General features: G+C 39.8%; 1 protein-coding gene across 2 annotated transcripts in view; it reads left to right on the top strand.

Annotated features, from left to right (window-relative positions):
* NUDX19 (nudix hydrolase homolog 19) overlaps positions 1–8,473 on the top strand; it is a 68,509-nt gene extending 60,036 nt beyond the window's left edge. For both annotated transcript variants that reach the window (XM_089164573.1, XM_089164572.1), the window contains one exon: positions 7,991–8,473. In XM_089164573.1, the coding sequence (XP_089020699.1) occupies positions 7,991–8,268 (278 nt within the window). In that variant the 3' untranslated portion in view covers positions 8,269–8,473. The remainder of the gene's footprint in view (positions 1–7,990) is intronic.
* The last annotated feature ends 9,933 nt before the right edge of the window (positions 8,474–18,406 follow it).

Genomic DNA, 18,406 nt, shown 5'->3' on the forward strand with positions numbered 1-18,406 from the left:
GAATTCATAATGACCATATCGAGTCTTAAAAGCTATTTTGCATGTGTCGCTTACTTTCATTCTCAATTGATGATTTCCCAACCGCAAGTCAATTTTGGAGAGTACCGAAGCTCCCTTCAATTGGTCAAACAAATCATCAATTTTCGGTAGAGGATACCTATTCTTGATGGTGAGCTTGTTCAACTCTCTATAGTTGATACACAACCTCATGTTTCCATCCTTCTTCTTCACGAACAACACCGGAGCTCCCCAAGGAGATACACTAGGTTGTATGAAACCTCTTTTTAACAATTCATTTAGTTGGTCTTGAAGCTCTTTCAACTCCATGGGTGCCATCCTGTACAGAGCTTTGGACACAAGTGCAGCTCCTGGTACCAGTTCGATGGCAAATTCCAACTCTCTTTCTGGGGGTATTTTGGGTAATTCATCGGGGAAAACATCCTTGAAGTTCTTCACTACTTCAATGTCTTTAATGGACTTCACTTCTTTCTTATCTTTTATAGATGAAGATAGTTTGGCACTCCCAACTAGTTCTTTGACTTGGAGTGTCGCCACTATGGTCTTCTCACAATGTTTTCCCAAATCACCTTGGAACTCAAAAACAGGGCCACCGATGGGATGGAATTGGACTTTCTTCTCAGAAATGAGATGACTGCTTTGTGAGCTATCATCTAGTCCATGCCTAAGATTGCATCAAAGTCTCCCATTTCCAACTTCACAAGTTGGGCATCTAGGTCTTTTCCTTCAACAATTATAGGTTTTACTATAGACCGAATGGGTGTACTAACCACTAATTCATAACACAATTTATTAGATGGTAAAGAAGTACGCCTCACGAATGACGATGCAATGAATGAGTGTGATGCTCCAGTATCAAATAATACAAATGCAGGAACTGAAGCAATAGGAAGTGTACCTGTCACCACTTCATGACTTTTGTCCATCTTAGTCTAGTCAAACTGCAGAGCTGCTGGTCTAGGGCCCACTGACAGGACGTGGTTTAGTATAGACAGGTCCTGATGGCTGTGTAGCTCCAATTGGGCGCACTGGGGCACTGCTACTTCCATGACCAATCCCTCCTCTTGGTTGAAACTGAGGAGTGGGGTAAGGTGAGGGCCTAGTAAACCTTCCTTAATTCTTGTTCATATAAGGGCTGGGCCTCTTGTTAGCGAACTTCTTTACAGTTGATATGTCTCTTTTTCTCCTTTCTCTTATCTTCTTTGCTGCTTTTACAACTTGTGCATTACTCACAATGGGTTGAATGGCCATGTAAGTCCTAACGGTAGGTCTCAAGCCTTTTGAGAACCTCTTAGCCTTCTCCATATCGGCTTTCATGAACACTGGAGCAAAGAAAAAACCAAGGCTTTGATACCACCTTCTGTCACACCCCACCCAACCGGATTTGGTCATACCTGAATACCTGTGGGGGTGATACACTACAGGACCTAGGTTCAGTGACAATTCCATACAAATATATGATATAGCATAATCAAAAGGACAAGAATAAATTAAGCTCAAATATCAAATTGTAAAATCTGAAATATCAATTACAATAATCCAAGACTCAAACCCAAAAGTTATAACATCAAAGTTCAAAGGAAGAAATAGTATTTGCAGCGGAAAATATTCAAGAATCTTGGTAAAAGATACTCTCGCCTTTCTCAAATGAAGTCAAGTGTAGATATAGAAAAGTGCCATAAATAGCACAAGAGATTTCCTAAGTATGGAGAGATCTCTACTACTAAAGGCCGGTCCCGTAGGAGCAGTCAAAGCACGGGCACGAAGCCTCGTGCGCTTCCACTTATTCAATTGCTCTTTCCAAAAAGCCTCCTTGCGACGAATCCTCCATTTGAGAGGAGTCCTTAGAACCTGTAGAGAAATCTAAAGAATACATACATGTAAAGGAATGAGTTCCATAGAACTCACTGAGGTCAACCAACATTCATGTCATGCATCAAATAGAAATTTCCACATCATATTCATAAGATAACAATGTAATTGAGGTCTGAGGATATAAATTAGATGATGCAAGATTATGATATGATGTTCTGAACTCTATCATGAAGTCTCTATAGTAGACACGCGTTAAGTATATCATCAATCTCCTTTAGGTAGCCTCAGTCACTCTCCCTCAACAAGTGATGTCTATTGGGTTTTCTGAAGTTATTGGGTAAAGTCTGTCAAGCCATGGTTGGGGTATAAGTCACCATTCTCTCACATCACCGTTTGGTATGAGATTTGGCGTATGTCAAGGATAACCTTAGGCCTAAAGCAAAGTCATATAGTTTGTATTACATATGGTCTGGATCCCCTCATGCCTAATGCCCTTTTGGTTTGATACCTTCCCACTTATGAATGGTATCCTCAACGAGAGGCATTTGTTGGATTCCATTCTTTAACATAATGATCATCCACATATAATGGATAAGATGGCCTCCATATCGTCTCACGGGTTGGTTACCAGTCTTGAGTGCTAGGAGCCCTTATCTATTATATGCAACCTATCAGACTAAGATGATAGTGGGTCTGCTTGACACACAGGACCCAACTACTGATATCACTAGTTAACCGGTTTCAATACCCCTACTAGAAGGGTAGTTGCACTCATGGGGTTATCTAGCCTAACACTTCTAGACACCTAGCATTCATGTGCTTAGGTCTAGATACATCCATATAAGGTCACTAGGGTAATGGGCGAACCCATAACCCTAGTTGGTAAAATAAAATAAGAGAATTAAATCTCAACCTATATCATTCATTCTCATATCATTCTCATTAGATTCGAAAAGAAAGAATAATAATCATTCACATAATCTTACCTTTCATTCACACAAAGTCGCACACAATCACATAATAATAGATATCCAAATAAAGCAAGATATCATTAATTAAATTTAGACAACGATATGAAAATATACAAGACAGTTAGTTTATTGCTCACCTTTCTATTTGATTTATGTTCTTCAAAGTCACAAATTCACTCACAAGTGTCAATGGTTGTACTCAAATTAATCCTATAAGAGAAATAATAGACATCAATTAGAACTTAATTGGGCTTCAAAAGATATCCAAAATCATCCCACAAAATCCAATCTATCATAAGATTTCAAACCCGCCGTTCTCAACCTAGTTTTGGCAAAAAGTCATTATTTCACCGATTCGAAGTTGAATCGAAACGAAAGTTTGGGAATGTCTAATTGGCAGTAATAGGGTCCTAAAGGTATCATAAATTTGACCCAATTCATTCTCAATCAAAAAGCCCCAAATTTTGGCTCTTGCAAGTGCCAGCGGGCATCTTTGAGAGTCAAAATGCAAAATCTTTTGAAGGATTCGCACAAACCACTCACAAACTGACGAGAATCATAAATAAAACTATTTACAAACATTGTTTACCCCTAACATGCCTCAACTATCGAAATCTAACATTTAATGTGAAGAAACCCCACAAACTTATGTTTAAAGAAGAGGGTTTGAAAGATTCTCACCTATTCCAGTGATTCTGCTAGGATTCGGGTCTTAGCGCGCCTCCTTGTGGTTGGCTTCCTCTTGAAGCTTTAGCCTCACACTAGCATTATATAATGCATGTAGGAGTGAATAGGAGCTTAAAATAGGGTTTTAAACACAAATTCCCAATTTTGCTTCGATATTGGGGGGGGGGGGGGCGGTCGATCGGTCCAGTCGACCAGCCTTTGGTTGACCCCTCAACCAAGGTCTGAATCCGGTGAATCTTGGCTTGAATGAAAGGTCTTTTGAATATCTACATTTGGGTATATTTACCTCGTTGATCAGACTCTCCATTGTCGGTCTACGGACTTGCCAAAATTGTCTTTTAACACCGTCATGATTGATCTTTTCTCTCCTCTTAAACCCTAGGAGAGAAGGTCGAGTCCTCAAAAGGTTCATCCACTAGTATTGGGTCCACTTTTGAATCTTCAGGCTCAACTTGAATGGCCCACAGTTGCCGCTGATTCAAGGCCCGGGTTCGCGGTCTTGAAATCATGGGTTAACAGGTTAGAAATCCTAGGGATTTTACAAAATATCTCCTCTTTAACTGAACCTTCAGTACTTTGGGATTAAACCCTTGCTGTTTGGGTGAAATCTCAGAGGACAGCAGCTAAACTCTACTCAATAGTCAAAAATAGACAAGGATCCCTACAGCTAGGTCTGATTTGATACCAACCTTTGGATGTAAGTGTAGGGAAGGTCTAGGGTAGGCTTAGGTCTAAAAACTTGAGAAAAATATTATGCTTTTAACAATCTGTGATTGTGGATTTTCCAAGTAAAATTAGGTTTTCTACAGTGTTTAGGACTCTTAAGGTTAGGGTTTGGATTGAAGGTAGGATAGAGAGTAGGGATGCTAGCCCTTAAATGGTTTAGGGTTTGGGAGTTAATGAGAGTTTCAGTGGAATTAGGATTAGGGTTAAATTAGGGTTTGGGTTGGTTCGATTGGGCTGAAATTGGGAGGTAAGGTCACTAGGGTCAGGGGAATGGTGTTCCTAAAGTTTGCAACAAATCTAACGATTAGATTGCCATATATCTGATCTTGAATTTTAGGTCTAAGAAAAAGTCCGAAAATCTCAGAAAATTGCAAAAATAATAGGAAAAAGGGTGATAGGGGCATTAGACTTATGGACTTAGGGTTTGGGAGGGTGGCTAACGGTAGGGAAGAGGGTTGGGGTTGTACAAACTTGATTGAGGAAGAAGGCTGCTGTTTGTGTTGAATGACTGTTATAGTTTGAAGAACACATGAAGAAAAGATAACTGTCAAATTCCGTCATGGCTCTCCCAAGAAGACCATGACCTGGATTTCTTCCAAATTCAGTTTTTGTAATTCAATTTGAAAATTGCATAGCTAGAGAGCTTTATTTATAGCCTCAAATAAGAAATAGAAAGGACTCTAAGTTGGAAAACCAACTAGAACTCTAATTGGCCTATTCAACAAACTCAACAACTACTCAAGTACTTCGACATAAAGAACTCTATAACTAACTCTAGAGGACTCCAATCCAAATTCTAAGAGTAGATATGGAGTCCTAAATATAAGGAGATTGTAGTGGACTCAAATTGTGGGAGCGGACTCAAATTGTGGGAGCCCAACTTAACTGGGAATCTCACTTAAACAAGGAGTCTCAAATATCGTGCAAAATAATGATCAGAAAAATGAAATAAAGTTAGATCTAGGGTCCAGACAATACATTAGACTCAATGGGATCCAAACCTAGGACACCTGAAATTTTTCAAAATGACCAAAAAATACGCCTGAACAAAATTTGACTAGCCCCTAATGCACCTTTTGAGGTTTGTTTCAATTGTTTTTTATGTGGGCTGGGCCTGGTTACATCGGGTGCTGGTGCCAGAGAAGAATGGGGGTGAAGGAAGATGGAGAGAAAGGGTTTGAGGTCATAGAGCACTTTAGTAATATTACACCCTCGGGTAATTTGGACATTTCATAAAAAATTTAAAGCTAACAGCTATGGCTTAATAGAATGGATGGCTATTGATTCCTTTGAAATTTAAACTCCTTTTGGACGGGTGCATGAAAGTCTTGCTTGCTTGAATGGTGCATGAGAATTGAACATTTTTATACGGGGTGCTTTTAAAACACTCCAAATATTTTATTGAGTTTTTCATACTCCTTGAGACCTTAACGCTAAGAAATCCCATATCATCTACTAATTCCATCCAACCAACAAAACTTGAGAATCAACTCTCTCTATTATTGCCTGCATTCCTCCAAGAGACAACAGTGCATCGACACCTGTAAACTCTAGTTTCCCATCTCTAAAATATTCACCCCATATCAAAGGTCCAACCGATTGGCAAATTTTGCTTGGCAGTCTGGATTGACGATACGTTATTTAAAAATTGGTGAACCACCACATAATCATACCATTGGACACTCAATTTAATCATACATCCTAGGAACCTTGTTTGGAGTTTTTCCTACTTCCACCATGTGGACCCCATAATCGAAATTGCTAGAAGCTCTTTATTGGATTGTTAATGGTTAATTTTGATCAAGATATTGGTTAACTGGCACTTATTCAATTGAGGCTGCACTAGCTACGCTCTGTTGATTGCCTAGATGCAGTGCTAGTGCTGCCCAGCCAGTTTTGCTTGTTGCCAAATTCCACTTTGGTGATCATTGGCCTTCATGCTGTTGAGATAATCTCCTGTAAGTAAGTGTGTGCTTCATCTCATTTCTTCACAGAAAATTTAGCAACCTTTTACCACAGAAATGATTATATTAGAGTTGGTCTGGGAGTTGCTCCCATAAGTGATAAGCTTCGAGAAAGTCGTTTGAGGTGGCACGGCCACGTTCAACGGAGACCTATAAATGCCCTGGTACGGAGAAGTGATATAATCCATATTGAATGAACTAGAAGAGCTAGGGGTAGACCTAATATAACCTTAGGAGAAGTGGTGAGAAAGGATATGTATAGCTTAGGCCTTATATCTAGCATGACCTTGAATAGAACTGATTGGAGGGCAAGAATCCATGTAGCTGACCCCATTTAATTGGGACAAGGCTTATTGTTGTTGTTACCACAGATGCCCAAAGGAAAAAAATTCGGCAACCGTTGTAGGAGTAGGAGGTATTCTGCTGGGCCATCTGCACACCCATGGCCATATCCTTACTCTCCAATTGTACCAACCAAGTTGAATGGGCTCTGCTCACTTGGTCCCACACTTTGCATGCTAACTATTCAGAGCAATGACCTCTTGGGATACTTGCCTGGTGATATTCCGAAACTGTCAGATGCTTTGGCTACTAATGGATGGCTTGTGATGCCCTTGTAATGTCGTCTTTATGGAATTCCATGGAACCCTCAGTTAGTCCTAGTTTTCTGTTGAACTTGGCAAGGAATTTTGGGATGCTTATAGTCGAACAACTATGCAGGAGTTTACCATCCTATTACCTGCGCTTAAAAATTTATGGCAGCATTAGATTTCTACCATCTACGATGGCTGCACATTTTGGACTGAGCACAAAACGGAATGTGTCTATGACTTCCTTATTGAGTTGAACCTAGAGTATGATAAGATCTGTGTCCATGTTCTTAGGTGGGAAAACTTTACCACAAGGCATACAAAATGATTCAACATGAGGAACACCAGCAGTCCCTTATGTAGACTCTCTGCCAGTTCAGCTCTTACCTCAGCTACTGAACCTGATGTGACAATTTATTGGTTTTGGTAAAGGGTGGTTTATTGTGATTACTGTAGCTGCCCACTGAACACCAAGGAACCCAATGGAAATCTCATAGATATCCCAAAGAACGAGGCATGGTGGAAAGTGAAGCACCATCCTCTCAGGCTCATGTTGCTGATGCTAGTGATGATTCTTCTTTATTGGTCACTCCTTCAGCTTCATTTTTTCCCCTAATCATGAAGGCATTCCTATAAGAAAGGGCCCCTTCACCTGGGTTTAGTGCCGATCTGATCTACAGATCTAATTTTAGGGAAAAAAGAAACACCCCGAAGGTGACAAACATTCTTCACTGTGGTGAAAAGAGGAAGCTGAAAGCTTGATTGGTTCATGATCTTGCTTCTTTCTGTCACTGTGAGCGCATCTTAGTAAATTGTCTTGCGTAAAGTTATTCCAGATAGAAGCCCACATAATGGTATAAGGTGTTATCTACCATACTGAATCCTATTTTTCTGTTATTATCTGGCAGGATACAACAAAAATACAAAGTGATTCTTGTTTGCATGCCTCTGCATGATTAAAAAGATTAGTTACCTATATATGTATGTGTGTGTATCAAGGGAGTTTCTTTGTGGGTTTTTTTTTTTTTTTTTTTTTTTGGGGGGGGGGGGGGTGCATTTTCACACTCATTTGAATGATTTGTCACGTATACTGGCTCTTTTAAGAAAGCTCTCTCCATGTTTTTATCAATTGGAAGCTCATTGATACTGTTTTAAAGTTTATGGACTTCTTGTATAGCCTAATTGCATCGACTTTTACCCCCCCCCCCCCCCCCAATAGATGCTGAATGGCACAGTAGGGAAGACATCAAGAAAGCTTTGACCTTTGCTGAATATGAAAAAGCACAAAGAACAGCTGCTGCCAAGGTAGAGCAAATGTGTAAGGGTGTAGAGAAAGGGCAGAGTTTGTCATCAGATTTCAATGTGGAAAGCGGGGAACTTGCTCCCATGTTCGTCCCGGGACCATTTGCCATTGCCCACCATCTGATATCTTCATGGGCCCATCAAATTGGTGTTGCAGCACCATCAAAGCAACCTAGTTCTATTTCAAATTTGTAGGACACCTACTGCTTTGTCATCAGTACATCAGATCCTTGGAAGCCTTTATTTATTTATCTTTTTTTGAATTGTTGATGGGATAAAATCACAGGAATTCTCAGATAATAGTTCTTCTGTTCAGTGATGTTGTTCCCTTTAGGGCTTTCGTCTGTTGTATTTGAGCTTGTGCTTTGGGGTTAGTTACATAACTTGTGTATGTGTTTTTGTTACACAATAAAAAAAAAAAAAAATCATATTTTAAGCCTTGTTACTCTGATTATGTGCTTGTGACCATGCATAGAAGCTTGCATCATCGTGTATGATTTCTATCTTCAATTTCTTTTACCTAATTTGGCGTTGACAGGTGTTAGTGTAAGCAACTCCAATGGGGCATTCAAGTTGGCAAAGGATAATTGCTTAAAGAAAGCCTACGATACGGACAATCCATGATGGACCGATTTGGTTCGAATAGGGATGAACCAAACCTATCAAACCCCTGGTCAGACCATGTATGAACTAAGGTACTCGCGCTTAGCAACGTACACACTTTAAGCTCTAACCAACTTCCTTAAAGTCAAGAATAACGAGTTTGACCAGGTTAGGGAGCTTGAATTTTTCTTAGAGTCTAGATTGGGCTCCACGATCACAATACAAGCAATATTCTCTCTGTAGCCAATGGAGGGTTAGTGGAACGGTTGAGAACCTCACTTCTCAGTAGAGAGATCATGGGTTCAACCCTTTCCAGCGGCATATGTAATAACTCCATCCCCAATTTTCCTATATATAAAAAGTGCCTTTGTACTAAAGAAAATTCTCTCTACAAATAAGGGTTCACTCCTTAGGAGAAATTAGGAGCGATCATAGAGTTCAAGTTGAATTCTGTCATTGCACAACTAAGGTAATCTCCAATGGTCTATAAATAACGTTCACCATAAACAAGTATTTTTTTTTTTTTTGGTCAAACACCATAAACAATTATGCATTCTAAAGTTACCTCCTCTAGCATAGAGAGATTGCAACTTGCTTTCTTATTAACGTTGTGTTCTTGCACTTACTTGATTGTCGAAAACGTTGCTCGACCAACCCGATTGAGTATGTGTTTTGCAGGTTGGTTCACTTGCACACTGAATAACAGTTTTTGGCATCGTCTATGGGAAACTTGATAACAAAAAAAAAAAAAAAAAAAAAAGAAAAAAGAAAAAAAGAAAAAGAAAAGCCATCATGCACACTAGATTGGGATTGCTAGTTGGGGGTAACCCAAATGACCAAGATGGAATGAAAGTCAATAAGAAGGACACACCACGAGGAAAGTAAAAAACCCCTCATAATGATGCCCTCGCAAGTTCATCCAACCAGTTTGCGACTATCAATTAGTTTAATGAATTACAAAGACAACTGTTGGAGATGAATGAGTTAACTAGGGCTAGCATTCGTTAGCAAGTAATTCCATCGGGAGCCAGCAAACAAGCTAATCCTATAAATTTGGATGGAAGGCAGGGTGATAATAGGGCATTGAAATAGCGAGATGGACGAGCACCTCCACGACCCTCTCAAAGAGATTGCGAGAAAAGAAAAGGGAAGGTTTGTCACATCCACCCAGTCGATACCCTATCTAGCATACCCGAGTGTGTGAATCATAACCTATGGTATTGTATATGTGGGAGGATGATTTCCTCGATACTTGATTTTCGGGACTGTGGATCACACTCCCGGGTATGTCAGTTAGGGTACCGGCTGGGGGGATGTGACATATATAATGTAACATGATCAATCACATAAGTAATTAACAAGAATAAATAATCATGATGACCAAAAGGATATGCAACATGGTACTACTGTCTTGAAGTACATACAGCAATCATATGATGTTTAGAATACAACAAAGAATGTAAACCTACTAAGCTTCCAACATAGCGGCAAGATTCACATAATCCATGTAATTTTGATAATAACCGTCCTTACCTTAAATCGAATTGAAGATAATCCAAAGATCAATTAGAATGGTCCCAAGTTTAGTACTTGCACCCTAGACAATCACATGTGCAATATCGGAAGAAGAATCAAGCAAATCGGAGGTCAAACGAATCGAATCGAGAAAATACATCAATGTTGTGTTAATCTAGTCGACTGGCTGGTTGACTGACTCAGTCGACCAAGCAGTTGACCAAGTGAATAGTGTCGGGGCTGAATATGGATTTTTTGTCCGAAACCTATCTTCCGGGGCTCGGATCACTCTGAAATTTGGAGGGAATGTTAGGAACAATAAATGAAGATTATCTAAGCAAAGATTTAGCATCAATCAATAGTCTAATTAAGAATCCCCAATTTGAAACCCTAGCTTCTATATGCTAAACATCATGTTCTATAATGAAATCGATTGCAAATGCGGGAACATTAGGGAATCAATTAAGGGAATATTAAGTAATAGATTAGAATCATATACTAATAAGAAATCAAACTTAGCATACTATAGAATTCAGTTTAAGATAAGAAATCATGTTGCTCTGATGAGAATCATGAAAATGCAAGGTTAAGAATCAAAATGGGAAGCATAGCATAGATAGATTGAGAGAGGTTTATGCAAAAGAAATGGGGAAACACATGAAGAGATGGTTGCAAGGTTGCAGCACCATTTCCATGGTCTCAACAGCAAGAAAGAGAAGAGGTGAGAGTAGATTAGAGAGAGAATAAGAGAATACATACCTTGTAGAAGAGACTTGAGTAGAGAGACAATGATTATTGCAAGAATGCTTCACAACTACCAAGGAGAGGTCTTAGGAGGCTCTCTCCACATTCTCAGGAGGCTAAAGGAATAGAATAGGGTTCTAACTACGAGGTTCCCTTATGTAGGCAATAAAATAATCCAAAAATCACAATTTTCGTATTTAATAACCAGCTGGTCGACTGGCCCAGGTGACCAAGCAGTGATAGCAACTTAGATCAGGGAAATGGAAGGCCAGATCAACTCAAATTCACTTGGGCTTTCTCCTACAACTCAATCAACAAGTCTAGGTTAGAGTATTACCTTCGAATCAAGTCCGGAAGTGCATTAAGTACTTCAACTAATCTCCCCCTCTTCTAGGTGCAGCTTTTCACCAAACACTGATAGTGCATCCAAGTAAGGGGCACCATCATCAATGTCCATGGGTTCGGAATCAAATACCATGTCTTCTACTGAGAGGGCCCACAACTATCTTCTTCCTCCACTCCAAGTCTTCGGACCTACAAGCATCAAGGATTCCAGGTCAGGGTCAGGGTTAGGCTAGGGCTGGATTTCACATTCTCCCCCCCTTAAAAAAAATTTCGTCCTCAAAATTGAAAGCTTACCTGAGCTTCCAAAAAGATGAAGAAACTTCTCCTTCATGTCTTCTTCCTTCTCCCATGAAGCTTCTTCAAGGGTGTAATTCTTCCACCGAATCTTTACCAAAGGAATGGTATGATTCCGCAACTGTTTGTCCTTCTTGTCTAGGATTTCGGCTGGCTCTTCATCATAGGAAAGATCAGCACTAAGTCCTTCAGGTGCTTGCTGTAGTATGTGTTCTAGATTCTCTATGTAACTTCCGAAGCATCAACACATGAAATACATTATAAACTCCAACAAGAGATGGGGGTAAGGCCAAACAATATGCGACAGGTCCAACCTTTTAAAGAATCTCGAAAGGTCCAATGAAACGAGGGCTAAGCTTTCCTTTCACGTTGAATCTCATCACACCCTTCATAGGCGATACTTTTAGGAAAACTTTCTCTCTAATCTGAAATCCCAAATCGGTCCTTCTCTTATCTGCATAGGATTTCTGTCTAGACTAAGTAGACTTAATCCTTTCTCTAATTATATCAACCATCGCACTTGTAGGTTCAATCATTTTTGAACCCAAGACTCTTCTTTCACCGGGATTAGTCCAATACAAAGGTGTCCTACAAGTGTTACCATACAAAGCCTTGAATGGAGACATGCCTATTTTCACTTGATAACTTTTGTTATAGGCAAACTCAACCAAAGCAAAGTGTTCATCCCAATTGCCACCCATATCCACAACACAAGATCTAAGCATATCTTCCAAAATTTGAATTGTCTGCTCAGATTGTCCATCAGACTGTGGATGATGAGCTGTACTCAGATTCAACTGGGTTCCCAAGGCCTTCTGCAAACTATCCCAAAACCTTGAGGTGAACCTAGGATCACAATCAGAAACAATACGTACTGGCACTCTGTGCAGATGCACCCTATTGTCCACATAAAGCCTAGCTAGCTAATCCAAAGTATGAGTGATCTTCATAGGAATGAAATGGGCTGATTTGGTCAACCTATCAACAATTACCCATACAGTGTCATTGCCTTTACTTGTCCGAGACAAGCTAGTCACGAAGTCCATAGAAATATCTTCCCACTTCCAACTAGGAACAGGAAGGGGCTGAAGTAATCCAGACGGAGGTTCACGAACGACTTTCACACGTTGGCAAGTCTCACACTTGGCCACAAAATCTTCCACATCAACCTTCAAACCAATCCGCCAAAAATGTTCCCTTAAATCCTTGTACATCTTGGTACTTCCTGAGTGTACTGTGAAAATAGACTAGTGTGCTTCCTTCAATATTTCCTTCTTAATTTCTTCAACAGTCGGCACACAAAGTCTACCTCTAAACAATAAAGCACCATCCATAGACATACCAAAATCAGGGTCTAGCTCAGGATCCGAATAAATCTTCTCAATCTTCTCCTTCAATTCCTGATCAGAACCTTGCAGAGCAACAATTCTGTCTCTAAGGGTGGATCTTGCTTGTCATGGCGAAGGAACAAAATCCGAACCTTCAGGAACAACTTCCAAACCAAGACCCGCAATCGAAAACAACAAAGGCTGACTCAAGGCATTCAAGTCCAACACTTTCTTTTGACTTTTCCTGCTAAGAACACCAGCTACCACATTCGCCTTACCAAGGTGATACTGAATGTCATAGTCATAATCAGAGACCAATTCTAACCATCTTCTTTATCTCGTATTCAACTCCTTTTGGGTAAAGAAGTATTTCAAACTTTTATGATCTATGTAAATAGCGATTTTCTCACCATACAGGTAATGTCTCCAAATCTTCAAAGCAAAAACAACAGCGGCAAGTTCTAAATCATGAGTGGGATAATTCCGCTCATAATTCTTCAATTGCCGAGAAGCGTAGGCCACCACCTTACCATGTTGCATCAACAAGCAACCCAAACCAATCTTTGAAGCATCAGTGTAGATTGTCAAACCACCGGAGCTAGCAAGTATAGTCAAAATCGGGGCACTTGCAAACTAACTTTCAGCTCTTGGAAATTCTTCTCACACGCTTCGGTCCACACAAACTTCTCTTTATTTCTAGTTAGCTTAGTCATGGGAGCAGCCAACCTAGAAAAGTTCTCAATAAACCTTCTGTAGTATCCTGCCAACCCTAGAAAACTTATATCCGTCATAGTCTTCGGTCTTTCCTAATCGGCAACTGCTTGCACCTTTTCAGGATCAACACAAATACCTTCGGCAGAAACCACATGGCCGAGAAATACTACCCTTGAGAGCCAAAAGTCACACTTGCTAAACTTAGCATAGATCTTCTTTTCTCTCAACCTTTGCAAAGTGAAATTTAGATGCTCTTCTTCACTCTTTGAATAGATCAAGATGTCATCAATGAAGACGATCACAAACTTGTCAAGCACATCATTGAAATACTCGATTCATGAGATCCATGAACATTGCCGGAGCATTAGTTAAACCAAAAGGCATAACTCTAAACTCATAATGTCCATATCTTGTTCTAAATGCTGTCTTGAAGATATCACTTGACTTCACTTCCAACTGATGATATCCAGACCTCAAATCAATCTTCAAGAACATGGCTGCACCTTTCAACTGATCAAAAAGATCATCAATCCGGGGCAGCGGGTATCCATTCTTGACGGTCAACTTATTCAACTCCTGGTAATCAATGCATAGACGCATGCTACCGTCCTTCTTCTTCACAAACAAAACTGGAGCTCCCCAAGGTGATACCCTAGGCTATACAAAACCTCTCACTAAGAGCTCATTCAGTTGGTTTGTAATTCTTCCAACTCGGTAGGTGTCATTCTATACGGAGCTTTAGATATTGAAGCAGCTCCAGGAATCAAATCAATAGAAATCTCAACCTCTCTATCAGGGGGTAGTCCTGACAGATCATCTAGGAACACATCTGCAAAGTCACTAACAACCTTGACTTCATCAAGCTTCTTCCCTTCCTTGACCTTGCTTTCAGGTGTAGCACTTTCCACCAATGCACGGACTTGCATCAATGCGGTCAAAGTCTTCTTACTAACTCTTCCCTTCTCACCTTAGAATTTAAAAACTGAATTTCCACACATTTGAAACTGAATTCTCTTCGAAGAACACAAGATTATAGCATTGTGGGATGTCAACCAATCAATTCCCAGAATCACATCAAAATCCTTCATGGCAAAAAGCACTAAATTCGCCTTCAGATTCTTTTCACAAACCAAAATAGGACATTCTTCTAACACTCTATCTAGTTTTACAACAAACCCAACAGGGGTACTAAACAAACAACTAGATAAACTCTTGGGTGTTAGGTTAGTCTTCAAAACAAATGCAGATGAGATGAGCGAATGAGATGGACCCGTATCAAATAAAACAAATGTAGGTATGGAAGCGACTAACAATGTACCTGTTACCACATCGTGACTTGCATCTTGTTCAGCACCAGACATATTGAACACTCTTCTGACAGGAGGGACAGGGGCACTCTTCACAGCAGGGGCAAACGGCTGAGCAGGTCTCTTAGGGCAATTGTGAGCAAAATGCCCAGTCTGCTTATAGTAGAAACAAGCAGGGTCCTTCGGTCCAACTGGAGTCGCTATAGCAGGAGGTCTCTAAAACAAGGGTCTAAGATTCACAATCCCAAGCCGAGAAGGTTGCACAACTTCTGCAGGTCTAACTCCACCAGACTGACTATGTTGGCCCACATGAGCAAAACTGGAACTTTGACCAACACCCCTTGGTTGATATGCAGGAGCAGGATAAGGTGTAGGTCTGACAAAATGACACTTAGTGTGGTCAACAAAGCCATGGTTCCTTAGCTGACAAAACCTCTGAACACGGGTGCTCTCTTTCTCGGTCTCTTCATGTCACATCCTACAAAATCCACCCAAGGGGTACCCTATCTGGAATACCCGGAGGAGTGATCCACGGTCCCGAGGATCAAGTTTAGGAACGATCATACCCACTTAGCACAATAATATAATCAAAAGCAAGAGCAAATCATTATATTCAAGTAGTAGGTCTTGCAAGCACTGGATTTCACAAATCTAATGGCTACAATACATCTTCACTACCTCAGAGGTACAAAGGGGATATATATATATATATATATATATATATATATATATATATATATATATATATATAAATGCTAACATTGGATACAAGAAGTAGGTCTTGCAAGCACATCAACTTTGGTTATTACTTTCTTGCAACTACCCAAGAAAACATTCTCTCTTTGTCTTCTGGGAGTATTCACTCCTCCCTATGAGGATTTATGTTCAACAGGATCTAACTTAATCATTGGAGGTGGTTTTCCATCCCCAGAGGCAGCCCACTCTCACTTTCCTTGTTTTCAAGGAACCAAGAACCAAGTTCATTCTTTGAACGAACTAGTTGGAACACAAGTCAAATTTTGGAGCAACATCAAGTAATGATCTTCATGGGATGATGCTCAGGAGGTCCGAGCACACGTTTTGGAGCACTAAACCTTCTAGGTCAATTATGGATATCTTGATCATCATCCACTACAACTCAAACTATTTCCCGAGGTCCAGGGTTGGGCCCCCGAACCAATGCCTCTTCAACATGGCACAAATGTCTTCTTGAGCACATCATGAAGCCTAGTGTCAAGCCCCACATATGACTTGTCAACCAGTTGATTGGATGGTGTTGACCTGGTCTAACACCCTACTTGGCACAAATTTAGCATAACAGGATGGATAATGTTTTGGTTCTCTAAAAACTAGGTTTCAAAGTTTAAAAGAGGTTCAAGTTAATAAGACGAAGTACACGAAATGTTAGAAGTTTTCCTTTAATTATTTTTCCTTGTTTTGGCAAACAATTTCTGTTGTGGTGAAGACTAATATTCACCATGTAAAATGTCTTGGGGCCCCTTTCGAAGCCTAAGCGCAGCTAGATGGCCATTTTTCAATGTTAACCATTGCGAAGTAGGCAATGGATCTTGTTCAAAATCGAGTTCTCCAAAATGACTGGTTATGGACCGGCAAATTATTTGGAGGTCTCATCTTGTTGTTTTAGGCCTTTTTTTAGTACAACTGTATTTTGGTCTTTTTCTTGAAGTAGGGGTTTTAGCCTGTTTTTATGCTTATAGTCCCTCAACAAGTTGAGAAAGGTAGAGAGAGAGAGATTGGCTAGGTTGTACTCTATTCTTCTTCTTCCTAGTAGTGAAATACCTTCTCTACTTGGCCATAGGTGTAGCTTTAAATGAACCGTGTAAATCTCATCTTGTCTATGTACTTTTGGGTTGATTTTTTAACAATTTTATAAGAAAAAAACCCACACCTACATAGAAAGGAAATTTTGCAATCCACATGGTTGGATGCTCGACATGTGTCCAGTCTAAATGCAAAATCCTTATTTTCAGTAAAGGAGAGAGAAGATTTGGATTCCTATATTTTTTGGAATTTCCTTAAACAAAAGATTTTGTGTTTAGTCTAGACACTTGTCGAGCATTCAACCATGTGAATTGAAAATTTTCTTCTCTGAGTGAGTGAAGGATCTAGACTCGTGATTATCTACCATTTATTGACATACTTTTAATCGTTGGATGCAGATGATAAACTATGTATTGTACATATTATGTCCATTCCTTTGTTGAAATCACCGCCATATTCCAAATCCTCTCCCTATTTAAATTCTATATTATATTATTTTATTTTCAAAACTTCGTCTATTTAAATTCTTGGGTAAATATCACTTACCTCCCCTCTTAGCTGGACAAATAGCACTTACACCCCCTCTTAGTTGGATAATATCACTTACCTCCCCTCTTACCTGGCAAATATATCAAACACCTCCCCTCTGTTAACTTTCTCGGTTAAATTTAACTTTTACCGTTAAATATTTTTCTAAAATCCCAAACTACCCTTGGCTAAAAATATTTTTTTATTTTAAACTTTAAATTATCATAATCACCCTAGTAGTTAAAATACTAAATTATCCTCAATTAAAATAATTATTAAAAACAAAAACACCATAGTTAAAACCCAAATTATCTTTTCTTTTTTTTGGTTACAAAACGGGGTCAAAAGAGCCAAAAAAAAAAAAAAAAAAAAAAAAAAAGCAAAACAAATCAAACTAGAGCACAATTCTTGAGACAATCCTCTCTAAGGATGTCCGTCATTTACTGCAGGGGATCATTGAAAAAGACCAAATCATCTCTTCCAATTAGCCGCCTCTTAGACAACCAATCAGCAGCCTTGTTATTTTGACGCCTCACATGACTAAATCTAACATGGCCTCGAGAAGCATATAGGCTTCGAATTTCAGCAACTAATCTTCCCATCGATCCTTGCTCGTTAACTTCTGGGTCCAGTAACCTTATGGCCTTCAGCGAGTCTGATTCTATTTGGAGTGGCCATGCTCCCATATCCAACGCTACCTTTACCCCTTCTTTGATTGCGCGCATTTCTGCCTCTACTACATGGCATAGAGGAATCTTGACAGCAAATCCTCCTCTGAACAGGCCTTCTTGATCCCGGATCACCCCAGCTAATTGAGCGTAGCATTCCTACACTTTCACAGCAGCATCCGTGTTGCACTTAAACCATCCTCTTCTAGGGCATGTCCACCCTAAAACTTCCAACTCTTTACTTGGATCAAGAACAGGGCTTCGGCATGTTGTCCAAACTTCGGCTCGATAAAATTTCTCGATAATGAGCACACCATTCCTTGGTCTGGAAAAATCTACCTCATGGATATCTCGATTTCGCCATCCCCAAAGAAATTGTAGGGTACACACAAATCGCTCAGGCCAATCGTTGCTCCATTTGGCAGCAAACCCACAGATATTTGCATAGATCCATTCCTGCTTTTCGCACCTAAAAAACCATATTTGATATCGTGGTTTAACCATA

This window comes from Hakea prostrata, chromosome 8 (assembly GCF_041222555.1).
Source record: "Hakea prostrata isolate BN-2017 chromosome 8, UWA_Hpros_2, whole genome shotgun sequence".
NCBI classification, from domain to species: Eukaryota; Viridiplantae; Streptophyta; class Magnoliopsida; order Proteales; family Proteaceae; genus Hakea; species Hakea prostrata.